This window comes from Monocercomonoides exilis (genome assembly GCF_001643675.1).
Source record: "Monocercomonoides exilis strain PA203 chromosome Unknown scaffold41-876177, whole genome shotgun sequence".
Taxonomy (NCBI): domain Eukaryota; phylum Preaxostyla; order Oxymonadida; family Polymastigidae; genus Monocercomonoides; species Monocercomonoides exilis.
In genome coordinates, this window is record NW_027150586.1 from 694280 (window position 1) to 713729 (window position 19450).

The 19450-nt window shown below is 39.7% G+C and overlaps 6 protein-coding genes across 6 annotated transcripts; 4 read left to right on the top strand and 2 right to left on the bottom strand.

Moving 5' to 3' along the window:
• Nucleotides 1-44: 44 nt before the first annotated feature.
• On the top strand, nt 45-5684 carry MONOS_5280 (putative Multidrug Resistance Associated Protein (MRP); the record flags this gene model as incomplete). Its single annotated transcript, XM_067875413.1, has 3 exons — nt 45-124; nt 290-430; nt 496-5684. The coding sequence occupies 3 exons, from the start codon at nt 45-47 to the stop codon at nt 5474-5476; spliced, it is 5202 nt and encodes a 1733-aa protein (XP_067722599.1). The 3' UTR covers nt 5477-5684.
• Nucleotides 5685-5887: 203 nt separating this feature from the next.
• Nucleotides 5888-8532, top strand: MONOS_5281 (putative uracil-DNA glycosylase; the record flags this gene model as incomplete). Its single annotated transcript, XM_067875414.1, has 2 exons — nt 5888-6036; nt 6111-8532. 2 exons carry the CDS (start codon nt 5888-5890, stop codon nt 8530-8532), a joined length of 2571 nt encoding a protein of 856 aa, XP_067722600.1.
• A 138-nt stretch (nt 8533-8670) lies between these two features.
• Nucleotides 8671-10032, top strand: MONOS_5282 (putative rRNA-processing protein EBP2; the record flags this gene model as incomplete). The annotated part of the gene is made up of 5 exons (XM_067875415.1): nt 8671-8948; nt 9028-9151; nt 9232-9313; nt 9381-9646; nt 9793-10032. 5 exons carry the CDS (start codon nt 8671-8673, stop codon nt 9919-9921), a joined length of 879 nt encoding a protein of 292 aa, XP_067722601.1. The 3' UTR covers nt 9922-10032.
• Nucleotides 10033-10095: 63 nt separating this feature from the next.
• On the bottom strand, nt 10096-11100 carry MONOS_5283 (uncharacterized protein; the record flags this gene model as incomplete). The annotated part of the gene is made up of 1 exon (XM_067875416.1): nt 10096-11100. The coding sequence occupies one exon, from the start codon at nt 11098-11100 to the stop codon at nt 10096-10098; it is 1005 nt and encodes a 334-aa protein (XP_067722602.1).
• Nucleotides 11101-11492: 392 nt separating this feature from the next.
• MONOS_5284 (uncharacterized protein) lies at nt 11493-17355 on the bottom strand. The gene is made up of 4 exons (XM_067875417.1): nt 17016-17355; nt 16835-16966; nt 16278-16766; nt 11493-16160 (listed from the first exon to the last, which is right to left on the bottom strand). The coding sequence occupies exons 1-4, from the start codon at nt 17263-17265 to the stop codon at nt 11614-11616; spliced, it is 5418 nt and encodes a 1805-aa protein (XP_067722603.1). The 5' UTR covers nt 17266-17355; the 3' UTR covers nt 11493-11613.
• A 57-nt stretch (nt 17356-17412) lies between these two features.
• On the top strand, nt 17413-19048 carry MONOS_5285 (putative TPM domain; the record flags this gene model as incomplete). Its single annotated transcript, XM_067875418.1, has 4 exons — nt 17413-17751; nt 17839-17942; nt 18054-18177; nt 18279-19048. The coding sequence occupies 4 exons, from the start codon at nt 17413-17415 to the stop codon at nt 18579-18581; spliced, it is 870 nt and encodes a 289-aa protein (XP_067722604.1). The 3' UTR covers nt 18582-19048.
• Between the last annotated feature and the right edge of the window lie 402 nt (nt 19049-19450).

Genomic DNA, 19450 nt, shown 5'->3' on the forward strand with positions numbered 1-19450 from the left:
TCATTTCTTTAAAGTAGTTAATATTAAAGATTTTATTTAGGAAAATGTCTGCTTCTCAGTCTTCTTCGGAACAAAAAGAAGCAAAAGAAGCAAAGAATGAAGTTCTGGAGTCTTCCTCATCACAGTCTGATGATGGCACAAAAGAAATTAGAAATAACTCTGTACAGTCCGGACAAGGGAATATTAAAGAATTTGCGAGAAAGCCAAATAAAGAAGAACAATCTTGTTTTTTAGCAAACCTCTTTTTTTGCTTCTTCTTTCCATTTGTTTGCCGAATTAAGCCAATCAGATCCGAAGATTTTCCAGAAGTGCATAGAAAAGACAGTGCTGAAAGGGTAACTAATTTGGTTGAAAAGAAGTGGATAGTTAAATATGAAAAATATGTGAATGAACTGTGCAAATATGAAGAGGAGTTGCAGAGAAATCCACAGTTTGTTCTAACATTTTTTTCTTTTAGCTTTGTGGATATGATTTTTTTTTTGATTGATTTTTTAGGACAACCTTGAAAAAACCAGGTTTACCTTCATTGATTGGAAGTGTAATCGGTGGAATTGGCATATGGAATATATTATTCGCTGGGATATCATTGCTACTAGGCCTTGCCTTTAACTTGCTTCAACCAACAATGATGAAAGAGCTTCTTAAATCGTTGAACCTAAAGCAGCTCTACGATGTTACAAATGGCAATGCTGGGAGTGGCGAATTTCCTTATGCTGCTGTGATTATTATCATCCTTTGCCCTATTGGTCATTACATGTTTGATGCATTGGGTTTCCGGATGCTGTTCCATTTCTGCTCGCAGATGCGTTCTTCGCTGACAGGGCTGATCTACAACAAGACGCTGAAGCTGAACATAACATCGCAGGCAAACATAGACACAGGGCGTATTCTAACGCTGATCTCAACCGACGCTCGGCAGATTGGAGAGATGCTCCCGATGTTCCTGCAGATAATCGTCATCCCCTTCCAGTTCTTCATCTCCTTCGTGTTCGTTCTGATTGATTTCAGCTATTCCACCTTCATGTCCTGGGCGGTGCTCGTCATCATCGTGCCTTTCCAGGTGCTGATGGGTGTTCTGATGGGCGGGCAGCTCAAGATGTACCTGGGATACAACGACCAGCGGAACAAAGTGGTGAACGAGACACTTCAGGGGATGCGTGTGGTGAAGTACACAGGGCTGGAGAATGTGTTCATGAAGAACGTCGACACCATCAGAGAAGGGCAGATCAAATACTCTTTCTACTTCACACTTCTCCAACAGACCATCTTCGGCATCCTGCGTACAGTCCCAATTCTGAACAACCTCGCCACGTTTTCAGTGTTTGTCGCCGTGAACCACATCACCCAGGAGCAGTTCTCATTGAAAGTGATGCCGAACATTGGGTATTTGACACTCATGACACAGCCAACGAACCAGCTGCCCATGATCATCCAGGGATACTCCATGCTGCAGATCTCTGTCAACCGTATTGCTGAGTTCCTTGTGCTCCCCGAAGTGAAGATTATTCCTCTGGAAAAACCAGCTGAGCCAGAACTGGCTGTGAAAGTGACCAGCGCCTCGTTCCGCTGGGGCAATCCTCCGGAGATTCCGATGACGATGGCAGAGAGGAAGAAAGCACAGGCCGAGCTGAAGAAGAAGAAGGCGGCGCAGGCAAAGATGCTCGCACAGAGAGCTGCATCAGGAGGAGAAGGAGGAGAAGGGGAAAACGAGAAAAGTTTACTCCGCGGAGAAATATCTCCGTCTTCTAGTGATGGGATAGCGACAAATAACACACAAAGCACAGAAAACGCAGAAAATACTGAAAATACAGAAAGTATGCAAAGTATTCAGAATACACCAACACCTTCATCGAGTAGTAATCCATCTGCTCTGATGTCCGTGTTTTCGATGTATCCAGAGACATCACAATCAACAACGATGCCTTCCAGAGCATCTTCAGCTGCCGTTGATTATTCATCATCATCCTCTTCATCATCATCCTCTTCATCATCGTCATCTTCTTCAAGTGTGATGATAAAGTCTGATTCATCAGGTTTGGAGGAAATGTCTCTTGTTCAGTATGAGAAGGAACATTCGAAGGCATCTGGAAACAAAGAAGAAGCGAAAAAGAGCGAAAACACAGAAGAACCAACTGTTTCGACGAATTCAGAAGAGAAAAGCAAAGAAAATAAAGAAAACACAGAAAATGCAATGTCGAAAGAGGAATCTCAGAATAAACAAGAAGAAAAAGAAGAAAAAGAAGAAGAAAACACAAAAGAAGGATTAAGTGATGAAACAAAGAATGAAGCGAATGAGGAAGAGAAATGCTCAATTTTGACTATTCGCGCTGAAAAACCAGAAAGCTCAACAGAAATTGAAGAGAAAGAAGCAGAGAAAGAGGAAAATGCACAGAAAGAAGCTGAAAAGGAAGGCAATGAGGATGTTATGGAATCTAAGGAGCAGAATTCATCGTCATCGTCATCGTCATCATCTTCTTCTTCTACATCATCAACCACATCATCTGTATTTTCTTTAACTTCTTCTTCTTCCTCTTCTTCCACTTCAACTCAACTCCACATCTCCTCAACAACAGAGTCACGTCAGCCTTCCAGCCATTCTCACTCCTCCAGCTTTAGCCCCACTCCATCTCCTTCTCTTTCTCTTTCCATTTCCATCTCTCCTTCTCCTTCTCCCTCTTCTTCCATTTCCCCTTCTGCCACTCCTTCTCCTTCCCCCACCCCTTCTCCTTCCCCTTCACCTTCACCTTCTCCTTCCATGCTCCCTGTGACAGACCGTCCTGTTCTAACCGACATCTCTTTCTCTCTCCCCAAAGGCTCCCTCACAATGGTGATAGGCGGTGTGGGCTCGGGGAAATCCTCGTTGGGAGCGTGTGTCATCGGAGAAATAGAGAAGATCAGCGGAACAGTCGAAGTGGATGGGAATGTAGCGTATTGCCCGCAGGTGGCGTGGATCAACGACAACACAGTGAGGGGAAACATCACGTTTGGCTCTGCATTTGACGAGGAAAAATATTTGAATGTGGTTCATCTGTGTTCGCTGGAGACGGATTTCAAGACTCTGTCGGCTGGAGACCAGACGGCCATAGGGGAAAAGGGGGTGAATTTGAGTGGAGGGCAGAAGGCGAGGATTCAGCTGGCACGGGCGGTGTATGCCGATAGAGACATTTACATTCTGGATGACCCTCTTTCAGCAGTCGATGCACATGTGGGGAGGTTCTTGTTTGATGAGTGCATCATTGGAAATCTGAAGGGAAGAGGGAAGACAATATTTCTGATGACGAATCAGCTGCAGTATTTGGACAAAGCAGACAATGTTATTTTGCTGAATCAGGGGAAGATTGTGGCGCAGGGCAAGTATGAAGAGCTGAGGGAGAAAGGGATTGACTTCAGCAAGTACATCATCAAGAAGAGGAAGACAGGAGATGGAGAGGCGGATATGAAGGCTCATCATCACCAGTACCAGCATCAGCATAAGCACCATCACCATCACAATGAGAATGAAAAGGACAAAAGAGAAGGAGAAGGAGAGGGAAACGAAGAAGAAGGCGAAGGCAAGCAAAAAGAGAACAAAAACGACGAAGTCGAAGACAAACGGAAGATGCTACATGGAGCAGAAAGCAATGCCGGGAAGCAGATTATGACTGAAGAAGAGCAAGAGACAGGCTCTGTCCCATACAGCATCTACTTCAAATACATCAGATCTCTCTTTCCTTTCCCTGTATTCCTCTTCTGGGTGTTTCTGGTGCTGGCGAGCTCAGGTTTGATCTGCTTTGCTCAGTATTGGCTAGGAATAATTGGCTCTACAGATCGCATCAATACACTCAGCTACAACTGGAAGATTGGATTGTACGGCTTCTTCGGCGTGGGCATGTTTGTGGTGAACCAGACGCGGGCGTTTGTGTCAGCGTATGCAGTGAAGCGGGCGAATAGGATCACACACAGGAATCTGCTGAACCATGTGATGCATTGCCCATCCTCTTTCTTTGATACAACACCATTGGGCAGAGTGCTGAACAGATTCACTGGGGATATGTCACAAGCAGACAACACGATGTACTTCTTCCTCATTCAAGTACTGAACTTCTGGCTGAACATGCTGGGACAGTGTGTTATTGTTGGCGTGGACACTCCGTTCTTCCTGGCGATTGGGCTTCCTGCAATGGTCGTGTTCTACATCATCATGTGCATCTACTCACGCACCTCGCGTAATCTGCAGAGACAAGAATCTATTTCTCGTTCTCCTGTGCTCTCTCTCTATGGCGAGACAGTCAGTGGTGCTGGCTTGTCCACAATCCGTGCGTATCACCTGGAGGACTCGTGGAGGCAGAAGTTCTTCTGCTTCAACGACGAATGGACGATCCGCTTTGTGCTGTTCCGTGAGGGGCAGAAGTGGGCGACTCTGTACTGCTCCTTTGTGTCTACCTTGTTTATGGCAGGTGTGGTGCTTATTGGCTGGTTCACAATGGACATCTCACAGCTCAGTGTCGCCATCACTGCATCCATCCAGTTCGCAATGTATGGAGTCATCCTTGTGCAGCAGAACACAGAATTGGAGTCACGAATGACCGGATATCAGAGAATCGTGTTCTATTCGACCAAATTGCCACAGGAGAAAGATCACTCAAAGAAAGACGGGGCGGTTGAGCCGCCGAAGGAGTGGCCAGCAGAGGGGAAAGTGGAGTATGACGATGTGTCGTTCAGATATCGCCCTGGTCTACCTTATGTTCTGCAGGATGTGTCATTCACATTCAGAGGAGGAGAAAAAATTGGGGTGTGTGGGCGAACAGGGGCGGGGAAGTCGTCGTTGTTGTTTGCTCTGTTCAGGCTGATCGAGCTGGATCCGAAGCTGCAGCCGACGATGATTGATGTGAGCACAGGTTTCCCCATCCCGCCACCAGATCCTTCGATTGAGCCGCCGAACAAAGGAAGAGTGCTGATTGATGGAGTGGATATATCCAAAGTGAATCTGGGCAGAGTGCGGAGATCGATTGCTATCATTCCGCAGGACCCCACGCTGTTCACAGGAACTGTCAGGTACAATCTTGACATTGGAGGTGGTTGCAGTGATGATGAGATATGGGAAGTGTTAGATTTGATAGAGATGAAAGAGGCAATTCTTGCACTTCCCTTGGGGCTGAACACACAAGTGGCCGAAGGCGGGTCGAACTTCAGCTGCGGGCAGAGGCAGCTGATGTGTTTTGGGAGGGCGATCTTGAACCACTGCCGCATTGTGATTATGGACGAGGCAACGGCCAGTGTGGATGTGGAGACGGATGCGAAGATACAGAACACGATCAGAAAGGTGTTTGCAAAGCAGACGGTAATTGTGATTGCGCACAGGCTGAACACGATTATGGGGAGTGACAGGATTATGGTGATGAACAAAGGGCGCGTGGCGGAGTTGGACACACCCGCTAATCTGCTGGCCAATCCAGATTCAGCTTTCAATGGATTGATTCACAGCCTTGATCATTAGTGATCAGTATTGTATTTTTATTCTAGTCAGATATTTTGTTGGGAATAATGAAAGTATATTATCTTTATTTTCATCACAACACATTTTTTGTATTATGTGTATGCTTGAGAGTTGAAAAATTTGAAACTCGTTTATTCACATCACTGTTAATTATTTAGATTTTTTTTTTTTGAATTTTTCACACATTTAACAAATGCTATCAAATTGAGAAGTGTTCATTTTACGTGTTGCAGTGTGTTGTTTATTTTCAGCCCAACTTCGAGTGAAATAACTGATTGTTAATAAATGATAATATCACAAAAATAAATCCATTATGGGCAAAAAATATTTATTTCCAACTCTTTTTGTTCTATAAGAGTTTTCATTGGACTTTGCTTTACTTAAAATGCAATGGAAATGACATTTCAAATTATGCAGCAGAAGCAACAAAGCAAAGAAAAAGATGCTTCTTGCTCTTCTGCAAGTTTAGATTTACAAAATGAACTTGGCTTTCTTTCGCGTTCTGACAAAATAAGCTTACTTCAAAAAATTAAAAAAGAATGTGACGAAGATGTTTCACTGTGTGTTAAATTATTTAAATGTATTTCACACAATATTTATTCTTATAAATGAAATTATTTAATTCAATTTAAAGGCCATGCCGTGAAGATGCAAAATGCATCGTTTTCGGAACTGGAAATCCAGATGCAAAGCTTGTTTTTATTGGAGAAGGACCAGGAGGGCAGGAAGATAAAACTGGAATTCCATTTGTTGGCGCATCAGGAAAACTTCTTCATCAGCTTCTTGAAAAGTTAAATATTACCACTGACGATATTTACATTTGCAACATATTGAAATGTCTAAACGGCAAAAAGAAAACTCTTTCGGAAAGCGAACTCATGGAGCATGCAAAATATCTTCTTCAACAAATAAAAGTTATTGATCCTGTTTGGTTAGTGGTCATGGGAAATTATGCAATGAAATTTGTTCTCAACAACTTTAAAATGGATGGGATGGCAAAAGTGAAAGGAATTTTAGCTGTGCATGGACTTGAACACAGAATTAAAAAGCCATATAAAAAAACCAATGAACCTGGATGGGTTGATTACTTCAGGGTATTTCCGACGCTTCATCCGGCAGCCGTATTGCACAATTCTTCGATGAGATCGTCTTTGATCGATGATTTTGAAATATTTGGGAAAATTCTTCGAGAAGAAATTGCTCAAAAACCGATTGAAGTTTCAGAAAGTTCTTTCACAACTCCAAAGAAAAGAACCAGAACAGCTTCAAACGATACCAAATCAATCTTTTCGCCAACTTCCCCCAAATCTTCACAGACAACTCCAACTACTAGAAAATTCCGCCTTATCAAAGATGAGGAAGGTGAAATGAAGGATGAGCAAGAGACTATTTTACAGACTGAAAAGCCACTTAAAAGTAATCAAAATGATTCTTTGCATAATTTAAAGTCACTTTCCAATAAAGACAAAGAGAAAACAAACATGTCTGTAACAACATTGTCTTTGGAATCGTTTACTAATCCTTTCTCCACATTAAAGGCGACTCCTCATCATTTGAATAAAGAACACTCTATTTCAAGCAATCCTTTTTCTGAAGAGTCATTCAGTGAGGAAAAGAAGCTGATTGATTTGAACGAGCTTATTCCATTGGATGACTTGAATGTGATTGATTCTGATTTTGATGAGGAAATGAAGCTACCTCAAGAACAAAAGAAAGAAATGACTTATTCTGTGTCTCAATCATCATCATCTAATGCAATCGTGAATACAACTCAGAAAGATGAAAATTTCATCCAAATATCAGAGAAAGAACAGAAGGAACAGAAAAATGAGAAAATGGATGAAAACGTACAAAAACCAACTCTTCATTCCGAAGGCTCATTCAACAAAACGCTTGTTGATGCAGCTTTCAAACCAACACTTCACAGACAAAGTCAGCTGTTATATAAACAACTTCACAATTCTCAGGCAAAGCAATTATTATCAAATACAGAAATTCATTATGACAAAAGAATAGACAATACGTTGATTGACACTGATAAAGAACATTTTACTGAGCAAACTATGAAATACCCAACACAATTGGATTTATCATTATCTGAAACTGTTTTGCCGGCAGATTCTCAACAATTAACCTCATATTCTTCTCAAATGCCACATAAATTGATGTCTGAAGAGGATAAAACTGCGTCTTCTGTATGCAAATTAAACACACTTTCACCAACACTTCATCTACCAAGCACACAGTCTCATTTTATGGCTGATTCAGAAGTTGATTTCTCTTCTCCTCAAGAAAAATTGCTGTTATCAGAAAATAAACAAATTTTTTCACAAGCCAAAACAGACAAGCAAATTGAAGAAATAATCAAAATGAGAGATCAAACCAGAAATGAAGGCAATCTCAGTTCAGAATCACAGGAAACATCCACATTGTCTTCTCCATTTTTGAGTCTCCAAACACAAAATCATCAAAACGAATTAGATAACTCTCTTTCCCAGTTCTGCAATCCTCTTTTGTCTTCTGCTGTTTTTGTCACAGCATCACATGCCCCTCAGCCATTTGCCTCGTCTGTTCCTTCTTCTCTTCCTTCTTCTGTGGATGTGAGTGCTTCTGAATCACTTGATCAGACTTTTATGCTTACACCTTGTTCTCCTGATATTTCTTCATTATCACCATCATCTTCTTCTTCATCTTCATGTTTATCTTCTTTTATTTCTTCTTCTGCAGCGAACACTTCATATTCATTTCATGAACAGAGTTTTGATTCATTCAATGATTCAAATGATCATTCTACTATTTTGCATTCTTTAACTGATGAATCCATTTTGCAGGAAGAAGAGACTGCGATTGAAGGAACAGCTCCCACACTGGTTGATTCATGTGTTGCAATTGAATCTCTTTCTGCTATACAAAATAGTTCTGATATTCCGTCTCATAACCAAGTTACTTCTTCTTCTCTTAGCCCATCTTCTCAATCAAACATTTCAAGAACTCCAAAATTTCAACGTTGTTCACTCTTTTCACAACTTTATCCAAATAGATCACCAAAAAAATAATAATAAATAAAAACTGTATAGTTGTTTTGTGGGAAAATAACTTTGAATCAGTTGTGCTGTTATTTAGAAAATTTTGAAAAAAAATACAAGATAAAATTTCATGATCAAATTTAATATAATTTGTGTATTTAAATAAAAATGTCCGATTCAAGTGATTCTGAATCGTCTTATGTTCCTGAAGAAGACGAAATTATATATGAAGACGAGTCTGACACAGATTCAGAAGAAGAAGTTGATGCGAATTCCCAAACTGAAGAAAAGCCACATGTTTCTGTAAAACAAGAGAATATTCTTCTTAAAAAGAAATTAAAAGAGATCAAAAAAGACATGCCTATAACTGAACAATTATCCTTTACATCAACAACACCTTTAAAAATCGAAAAATTGGGAGATGATTTGGAACGTGAACTTTCTTTGTATGCAGTTGTTAAATAAAGATATTTCAAAAATTAAATGAAATTTTACATTCATCTATTGTATCATTGTTTTACTTAGCTACACCCAAACCGTTGATGTTGTTAAGGATGCATTTCGCGAATTGGACAAAGTGCATCTCCAATATAAAAGGCCTCCTTCATTTTTCAGCCCAATGATAAAGGATGATGATCAAATGGAAAAGGTTCAATGAAAATATTTCATGATTTATTCGTCTTTAACATTTTATTTTATTTTATTTTATTTTTTGTTTATAATTTCCAGATTCAAAAACATCTTGAAGAAGAACAAAAAAGACTTGAAAAAGCTGAATTGGTAAAGCAAAGCCGCCAACTTAGAAAAGAATGTGTGTAACAATCAATTATTAAGCTATTCAAAACAACTTTATTTATTTATTTATTTTGCACGAATAGCGAAAAAAAAGCCTGCTGTTCAACAAAAGAAAGAATCACATGAAAAATTGAGAGATGATGTTTTGGCCGAAATGGAAAAACCAGAAAAAAGGAAGAGAGGCGATAATCATGACGGAAAGAAAAAATTCGGGAAGAATGAACTTCCAAAGAAATCCAAAAAGAGAGAAGCAAAAGATAGAAAATATGGCTTTGGTGGAAAGAAGAAGCATTTGAAGTCAAATACCTTTGAGTCGACGAGCAATTTTGATATTCCACGTGGATTGAAGGTTTGAATATCAGCTGTCAGCATTTTCATTTCTATAAAAATCATTATCCTCTGTTAATATATTCTAATAATATTTCTCTCTAATGTTTTACTCAAAATTTCATTTTCTTTTATTATCTTCCATTTCATCATCTTTTTTATTACTAGAAAAATCCATTCGGCGGATTTTCATCACACAAATCCCGAGGAGGAGGAGGAGGAAGAGGAGGCAGAGGCGGAAGCCGTGGTGGAAGTAGAGGAAGTAGAGGAAGAGGAGGAAGCAGAGGAAGACATTAATCGTCTTTTAATGCTTTGTTGCAAACATTTCACAATAAATTTTAAAAATTTCACATCAACAAAAAATTCCAAGATTTATATGTGTGGCTTTGAAAAGTGTATCAATTGAAATTCTGTTTCTTTTTTGTGCATTTAGCTTGTTTTTGCTTTTATTCTTCCTTCCAAACTTCTTTTTCAAAGAACAGAGAAAGAATGAAGAGCTCTTTGATAAGAAGATGCGGCTTCTTCGATGAGTTGTTCGTCTTTTCTAACTTCTTCTTCTTTCTCTGCCAAAATCCTCTCATACTTCTTTTTTTCATCAAACCTTTTTTCAGATGGCAAATAGAATCTGCTTTCTTTTGGTGAACTTTCCTTTGGGTGGAAGTATTCCATTTCATCATCTCTTTTTCTTTCTCTATGCGTTGTTGGACGATGACATGTTGGGCAATACTTGTTTCGTTTCCAATGCATCTCTTCTTCGTTTTCCTCGTATTTTTCACTTTTTCTTCGCCTGTGTTCGCAATCTCGTTTATACGCTTGCTTTGCATATTCTCTTTCAAGCTGTTGGCGTGAAACTTGATAATCATCAGAAGGAGTATAAATTGGCATTATTGAAGTGACAACAGATGGATTCGTGCTACCAAAAAGGTGAGATGGTGAAGATGATGAGTGAAGTGTTGGAGTTTCTGTGTGAGAAACGGATTTCTTTATTGATATGTCAAGAGATTCACTTGGCATAGAAGTTGGAATGACAATTGTTTTCATTGTTTGTAGTTTCCCTTTTAGCTTGTCAGTTTTTCCATTAAATCCTGAAGTGTTAATGGAATGTGATAATGGAGAAGGAGGATCGCAATTTTCATCTGTCACTGAAGATTCCTCAGATGAGAAAGATGAAGTATCTGATTCACCTGAAGAAGATTCTGAATCATCATTTGTAATCTTTTTCGAAGTTAAACGGTAATGCGATTTTCGTGAAGGAGAAATACTGGAACGTAAAGAAAAATTTCTAGAAACAGGTCTATGGATAGGACTTTTGTTAAAAGGTGATAGATATTGCTGAGAAGTCAAGCGAAGTGAATTCAACGTTTTTCTTAAACTTGCATAATCCTCAGCGAATGTTGATTTTCTATGATTTGAAGGAGAAGATTTCTGTCTGGATGTTTTTGAATATGATTGATTATGACGAAGAGTATTGTGCATTTTTTGTTTTCTTTGATGTTCATGAGGTTCATCAAAAAATTCATTTCGTAAAATTTGTTTTGTATGAGATAAAGCCTTCAAAAATGATTCATAAGATCCGTCTCCATCATGTAATATTCGTTCAACCGTTTTCTTTCCTTCTTCAGATATTCTTTGGTCAGAAATGTGTAATTCTTCGGATAATAGTTTTTTCATTTGCTCATTCAAAACATGTTTAGAGGGGGGATATGCTGGAATGCTCATAAGCAAAATATACGTTTGCCCAAATACAAAATAAAATTTAACTTATAAGAAATTTATTATTATGGGAATGTTTTTTTTGAATTTTTCGAATATCATGCAAAAAAATTGTTATTAATTCTGTTTTTGAGAAAAATATAAATATGCATTAACATTTAACTTAAATTTTAGCTAAATAGTTGATTATAACTGGATTTTTCCATTTTCTAAAAATGAGACGTGAAAAAATGAAAGACTAATTTGCAAAATCATTAACACAAAAGTACAATTTTTCTAAGAGCTGGCCTTTTCAAGGCACTCTTTTGCTAATTCTTCGCATTGTGTTAGGCACTCACGACTTCCCTGGTAATCTCTGTCACACATCGTAGCGCATCTTCGTCTTCCATCCACGCAATCAGAAATCGTGACTGGTTTATCTTGTTTATTGACATTTTTATTTTCAACATTTGAATCTCTGCCTGTAGATTTATCGTCTTTTCTTTGCTTTTTCATTGCCTTTTTCTTCATATTTGCATATTTTTGTGAAAGCGGCTGCGTTGTTCTGTTAGTCTTGATCGATTCCTTTATTTTCGAAGGCAATTTGCTTTTAATCTCTTCAGAATCTTTGTCAAGCTTCTTCAAGAAGTAATCAACAAGATGTGAAGATTTGTGTGATTCTTCTTCATTTGAGTGCTCAAATCCCTTTTGATCGAAATCCCACGAACCAACCAATGCATCGAGTTCGTCATTCTTCTCATTCATTTTTCTCAAATACTCATCTACAATATTCTTCGGATGTTCTGTCGGTTCTTTTTCCCCTCTCTGCATCTTTTGCTTTCCTTGCATTTTATCATTTATTGCTCTGTTTATGCGTTGCCTCACCATATCAGCTGGCCCTCTCTCTTGATAGCGCTGGTTCTGCCTCTGATCAAACTGACTGTTGCTTCCAAATCCCTTTTGGTTATCAACCATCTTCTTTAGCTGTTTGCCAACTTTCTCTTTTCTGCTCTTAATTGCATCTTCCATTCTTTCTCTTCTTGATTTCATTCTCTTTTTCATTTCCTTTTCTTCCTTTTCTTCTTCTTCTTCTTCTTCTTCTTCTTCTTCTTTCTCTTTCTCTTCTTCGTCTTTGTCTTCTTCGTCTTCCTTCCCTTCTTTTTCTATTTCGCAAGCTCTCCACTCCTCATCGCAGCCAAGATTGCACTGCTTCCCTGCAATTCTGCAGTCCTGATACGCTTCTTCCTCTCCCTTCCCGCCTTTCATCTGCCTCTGCACACATCGCTGTGTAAAGCGCCGGCATTCAGAATAGCACTGCCTGCGCTGCATCTCACATTCTGGTGCAGACGATGGAGGAACCTGAGAATTCGCTTGACTCTCTCCTTCTCCTGTTTGCTTCTGGCTGCCCATCTTTCGCATTCTCCTCTTCATGATTTTCTTTTCCTTTCTTTTTTGCATCTTCTCCTGCTTTTCTCTTCGCTCTTCTTCTTCTTCTTTCTCCTCCTCGTCGCGTTCGACTGAATGAATGCACCGCTCAAATTCTGCGTCGCATCTTTTCACTTCTCTCTGAACCTCTTTCGAGCATTCCTCTTTCGTCCTCCCTCTTTCAAGGCAGCTGTTTCCGAAGTCAACACAATTTGACAAGCAGTCCACTTTCTGCGATTCGCACATCATCTCTCCGTCTGACTCACTCAGCACACTGTTGTTCGTCAGCATGCTTTTCATCCCGCGTCTGTCAAAGTTCAATCCGCCAGACATTCCACTAGAAACATCGTAGCGCAGTTGCTTTTGTGTGCCTTTCTTGTTGATTGAATTAACTGGACTAACAGAATTGTCAAAGGAATCTCTGTGCTCATAGCGGCTGTGCTTTCTCATCTGCTTCAGCTCAGTTTCTGTGGAAGGCTTAGCAGAAACCATCGCTTCGTCAAATAAATCGGCCAGTTGGTACATCCTTCTATCTGTTCGCGTGTGCTTGTCTTCTTCAGACGCAGCTTTCATCAGCTTCTGCTTTGTATTGTCCAAAAGCTGCTTCTTCTTCTCTTCTGCCACGTCAATCACGTCTGCCACCATCACTTCTCTCTGTCTGTGGCACCTGTCTTCGCATGTTGCTGAGTCCCGCTCACATTCCTGAACACATGTCACCAGCGGCTCTTCCCCAAAGCTCCGCAAAAGCGTCTTCCGCACATTCGTTCCGAGTCTTTCTCCACGCTCTTTCGCTTTGCTCTTCGCTTTGTCCTTCAAATTGCTATCCCCTTTCTCTGACTTGCCTGTCTTTTTGGCTGTCTTTGCCTTGTCCAGCTCAGCAGCCAGCGCAACATGATCCAGTTCCTTTCCGAAGTCGAAGTCGCGCGAGCGCCATTCCTGTGCCAGTGTGCTCATCTTCATCCCTCTTTTGCTCCATCCCTTGGAATCGCTGCTGCTGTCGTGGCAGTCGTCAATGCACTGTGTCTCGTATTGGCTGCACTCATCAGCACATTCTTCGAACGTGCGGTTGATTTGGCTGAGCGCTCTCTGCAGCTGCCGTTCGTGTCTGTGTAAGGCATGTACTGATGACAATGCAATGTCCTTCACACAGCCACGAGGATATGGAGATGATGGAGGCACTTTTCTTTCTGAGGCAAAATGAGGAGATGATTTGGATGACGGGCTGATCTCAACAAACTCTGAATTCAGTGTGTCTGTCTTTTGTCTGTTTGCCCTGCGATTTTTGAATTTGTTCAAAGATCGGTTAAGTCTCTCAGTTATATCTTCTTCCTCTTCTTCTTCTTCAATTTCTTCTTCGCCTTTTTCTTCCTCTTCTTTTTTCTCTTCTTCTTCCTCTTCCTTTTCCTTCTCTTCATCTTTCGCAATCTGTTTCGCTGTCACACTCACTTTCATAAACGATGCCTGCGCCTTCCCCACACTTATTCTGCACTTCAGCATGCACTGCTCGTTCTTCGCATCACACTCTGCCAGCTTCCCTTCCAAACATTGATTCAGCTCCTGCGGCGCGATTGCTGCACTGAGCTGGTTGTATCGGATGCTTCCGGGGGCTGCTTTGCGCCGCGCATCTAGATCCTGCTGGCTCAGCTCCATCATACACCCAAGCTCTGCATTCACTCGGCACCGCGCGCTTTCGTCCTTGCAGGTGCTGTTGCAGTCGCTGCTGCTGCTGGCAGAAACGGGATTCGCTTCATCTGCGCTGTTTGCAAGGTTAACAGAAACAGACGGTTCGCTGAATTCATCAGCAACGAACGAGGACAGAGGATGGCTCCGCTTATTGGATTGAGATGAGTGTAAATCAGAAAAAGAAGAAGAAGAAGATTCTGAGTCTGGCTTGTAATTCACTGAACGACTCGAACGAGAAGAAGAAGCTGTTGCTGATTGATCATTTGAAGATGAAAGGGCAGAAGATGCATCACTTCCTTCGACATCTGTCTGCTGCATGCCGCTGGAAAAGCGATCAGCAAGAGGATATCTTCTGCTCATAAACGCATCCAATGGGCGCTCAGACACATCGATTTTCTGTCCTTTAACCTGATAGCGCGGGCTGTGATAGTCATCTGAGAATTGCCTGCTGCGCTGTTCGTCTCTTTCCTCTCCAAATCCGCCGGCAGAATTTGCCATGCTCACGTTGCTGTGCACACCTGCCCTGTTTGGATATCTCTCGTCGTATCTTCTTTTCGCGTCCACTCTTCTGCCATCTGTCACTTTCTTGTCTGGCCCGTTCTTTCCGTCCGCTTCGCTTCCGCTGCCGTTTCTTCGCTTCTCTTCTTTGAGCATCTTGTTCACTCTCTTTCTAATGTTATCCTTCCGCTCTTTCGTTCTGTCGTTCTCGCTCTTCGCATTCAGCCCGCTCTGCTTCATCTTCTGCTCTGCTCTTCTGTTCGACTCTGTCACATTCGGAGGCGCATTAAACGTCTGCACACACAGCGACACACACTCGCTCGCCTCTTCTGCACACTGCGGCATGTTGTGCTCGATGCAGGTGATAAGACAATCAGACTCATCCACGTCGTACTGTGCAGCGTCTTGTTTAGAGGTTGAATCAGCACTTTCTCCGTCGCTTGTTTGTGTCTGCTTCATTTTCCGCTGAGCACACTCAGATCGGCAGTAATCCCTCATCTGCGTAGAGCAGCTGTTGAGTGTGTCGTTGCAAGACGCAACACAATCATTCTTGTCAGCAGCATACTTTGCAATGCCTCGCTTTTTCAGGTCATCGCGAAGCATCAGCCGCTCCTGCTCCTCTTGTTTTGTCTGGTTCTCTGTCTTGTTCCCAACAACAGCTTGTTCGCACTCGTTGTGACACGTAGCCATCAGAGCCCCGCACGAATCAGTCTTCTCTGCCATGCAGCGCCCCAGGCATGTCCGCTTTTTGTTCGGCTGGACGTGACGATTGTGCTGTTTGTATTTGTTGACAAGCTGATGTCGCTTAACTTTGTGTGCTCTTTGTGTTTCTTGGGACGAGAAACCTTCTTTCGATTTCTTTTTATCATCTTCGTCATCATCATCATCGTCATCTTCTTCTTCATCATCGTCATCGTCATCGTCATCGTCATCGCCATCCCTCTTTCCTTCCTCCTCCTCACACTGTGCATAGCAATCCATCGCAGCTGTGTGCAAACATTGCTTTGTGTTTTCCATGCATTGCCTGTCGCACATCTTTACTGCTTCTGAGTCCGTCACGTCCGCATCGCACTCCTTCAGGCAGTCTTCCTGCAAGCTGCTGCATTCCGCCTCGCATTGCTTAAGACAGTTGTCGCACTCGGCAGTTTGGGATGCGTCTGCTCCGTCTGTCTTTGTTCCGTTGCCAAAGCACACCGGGTCGCATCTCCCATCGCAGTTGTCAATACACTGATTAACCGCTGACAATCGCAAAAATGTGTCATATTTCATTTTCAAAAAGAGAAAGAGAGAAAATGGTTGAATATTTTTTTTAAAAAAAATGCAATTTTTCTCAATGGTAAACACATAAAGCACACTTTCTCTACACGTGAGATCACAATCAACATCCACTTGATCTGTAAGAAGCAAAGACTGCGAAGAGATAGACTGCATCGGAGAAAAAAGCGATAATCCGAGCGCCTTAACAACAGCATTCTTCATTGCTTCGTGAGATGGATGGTTGCACTTCAAAGGGCATGCTTCAATGCAACCTGAATATGGTTCGATGCAGTCTTTAATGGACGCGAGAACACAACGACGTTCGCATTGGGATAACTTGTTATTGTAATCTTCTTTTTCTGTATCTGTTATATTCCCATTTAAAAGAGAAGAAAGCTGATTTGTGCATTCTGTATGGCAAAATGTCACTGCTTTTCCTTCGCAAGAATCAAGTTTTTGCTTGCATCCAAATGAGCATTCCGAAGAAAATCCTCGTTTTGTTTGATCCTTCAAAATACATTGGCCATAACTGTTACTGCAATTTAGCAAAACATCTTTGACGCAAGATGAAATGTCGCATGAGCCATCTGTAAAAATGAGAATTTCAAAAAAAAATGTGAATACGTTGCACAATTCAATATGAAAATTATTAAACTTTGACATTTCTCCGTGCATGTAACTGTTGAGTTCTGTTGGCATTCACTTAGAACGTTCACACAACTTATTTGAGTACCAAAGTTGCAAAGATCCTTGCATTCAAGGAGATTAACCCCACAAATTTCAATTTCTTGATTTTTAATAAATGTAATCTTGTGCATAAAAAAATTTTGTAATACCTTCCATTGTACATTGCTTTTGACATTCAGCAGGATCTTTTGAAAAATTGCATTCTTTTCCGCACAGAACATTTGCATTTGAAATACACTTCATTGTACGATTAGTACAAAGAAGATTGCATTTTTCTTGGTCGTTAGAGTTTAAAAAAATAGGTGAAAGCTGCCGTAATGTTCGATTATGATTGGATGGGAGAGAAAATGGAACGGCATATGAGATTGATATAAACGACCAAATGCACAAAAAAAGCATTAATATTTTGTTTTAAAAAATTTCAATGGTAAACAACAATAACATAATATTGTAGAAATATCACATCATGTCATTCATCATAGAAATATAAATGGGAATGATCTTAAAGATCAGTTTATATTATTAAATAAAATAGATCAGATAAAAATGGAACTGTTATTGATTGCATTCACAATTGCCTTTATTTACGGGGAGAGCGAAAAGGGAGAAACAAATAGTGCTTTTTCAGATATATTTTACTGGAAAAGCAAGGCTATTTGGAAAGCTTCTTCTGTTCCAAATCCAAGATCAAATCCGAACAAATGTGTTTCAGCAATGGATTTGAACGAATACATGAAACTTTTCAATTGCACTGGAAAGCTTCCTCCGTTATGGATATGTGATCCTGATGGTTTTGTTTCTCCATCCGTTCTGAAAGAGGTTAATGAAAAAATTAGTGAATTGGAATCAACAAACGGAGCAGAGGTGGGAGTGATTGTTGTAGAGGTATGAGTCAAACAAATTATCATTTTAAATTTTGAAATTATTTATTTTATATATTTTTTTAAATGAAAATTACGAAAATTTTTTTAGTCAAGAGATTCAAGCGAATCATCAAGCGACTTTACAAAGAATGTTTTTAATTCTTGGGGTGTTGGAAAAGCAAATGTGAATAATGGAGCGTTGTTTTCACTTATGTTTGATCTTTTGTTTTCATATGTAATGACAATATTTGTTTCCTTTTTTTTAAATAAATGTGTTTGCTGTTTATTTTTGAATGGATCTCTTTATCATGCAATGCCACAAAGGATAAATGACCGTGAGATGTACATTCAAACAGGAAAAGGAATTAAGGATTTGTTTTCGGGATCAAGAATTGATGAAATCTTGAGTGCTTTGAAACCAAGTCTTCGAGATGGAAATTACGATGCAGTTTGAGAGCTGTTGCTTAGCTTCTATTTGTTATATGATTTTTCTGTTCTTTGTTATTCTATCTGATTGTTTGTATTTATGAAATTATGTATGGATTTCAGGCTGTCAAGACAGCTGTGGATAAAATTTGTAAAGTCATCAAGGATAATAAAAAGCCATTTCCAGAATGGGCGCTCGTAGTAGTTATTGTAGTTCCTATTCTTGCTGTTGTTTTGGTACCAGTCATAATTACTGTTATCTGCTCGGCAACGGGACATTGCAAGTCTACTGGAGATGGAAGCTCTGGAAGCACCTACATAAATTCTACGACTGATAATTCATATTCTTCAACTTCTTTTGATAGCAGTTCTTCATTCGGTGGTGGTTGTTGTGATGGTGGGGGAGGAGGTGGTGGAAGTTGGTAAAGTGATTGTATTTCCTTCATTTTGACGATTTTTTATTTATTTATTTATTTTTTTTATTTTTATAAAACTGCATGGACTGTTTTTATTTGACTTGAAATGATACATATGAGTTTGATGTCTTTTGTGAGTATTGTTATTTGTTAATGAATTCGATAATTTTTTGTTTTTTTATAGTTATTATTGTTTTTCTTTATTGAAGTTTTCATTTTTTGAAAATTAAAGTTAATTTGAGTAATAGGTTCATCAAAGTGATAGAGATACTTTATTTGGACTGAAGTTTTGATAATTGCTTGCATTGAGTTTCAGCGATGCATGCTCTTATTATTTTTGAGCTTTTATTTTGTTGTTTTGTTTGTTTTGACGCTCCAATTGAACAGGGGTTATTTAGTTAATGAGCTAAACAGCAATTCTTTTTTATGATTGACATATTTTGGTGGGACAATTTGTAACATGCTGAAAGTTTTTAATTTTTTTAATTTTTTTTTTTTTTAATTTATTAAAGAGTGATCCATAAATAAATTGAAAACTTTTTGTTGGATGAGCAATGATTTGAGTCGATCTGGGAAGTTAACTTTAGCCAGTGATGAAAACATCCTGCGAATGCGAGAATTTGATACATTATTCACAACAGTCTTTAAATGACAATAATTGGTGAATCTTGAATGATGTTTCAAATTTTTTAATGTTCAATATGGCACTGCTTCGCAAAGTGAACGCAAAAAAACCCATTTCATTTTAGAATTACTCCCCCCTTTAAATAAGTTGTATTTTTGCAATTAAGATATTATTCGTTTCAATTCAGATTGAAATCAATAATTTGTGGGTTTCATAATAAACATGTTGTGAATTAAACAGTTGGACAATAAAAA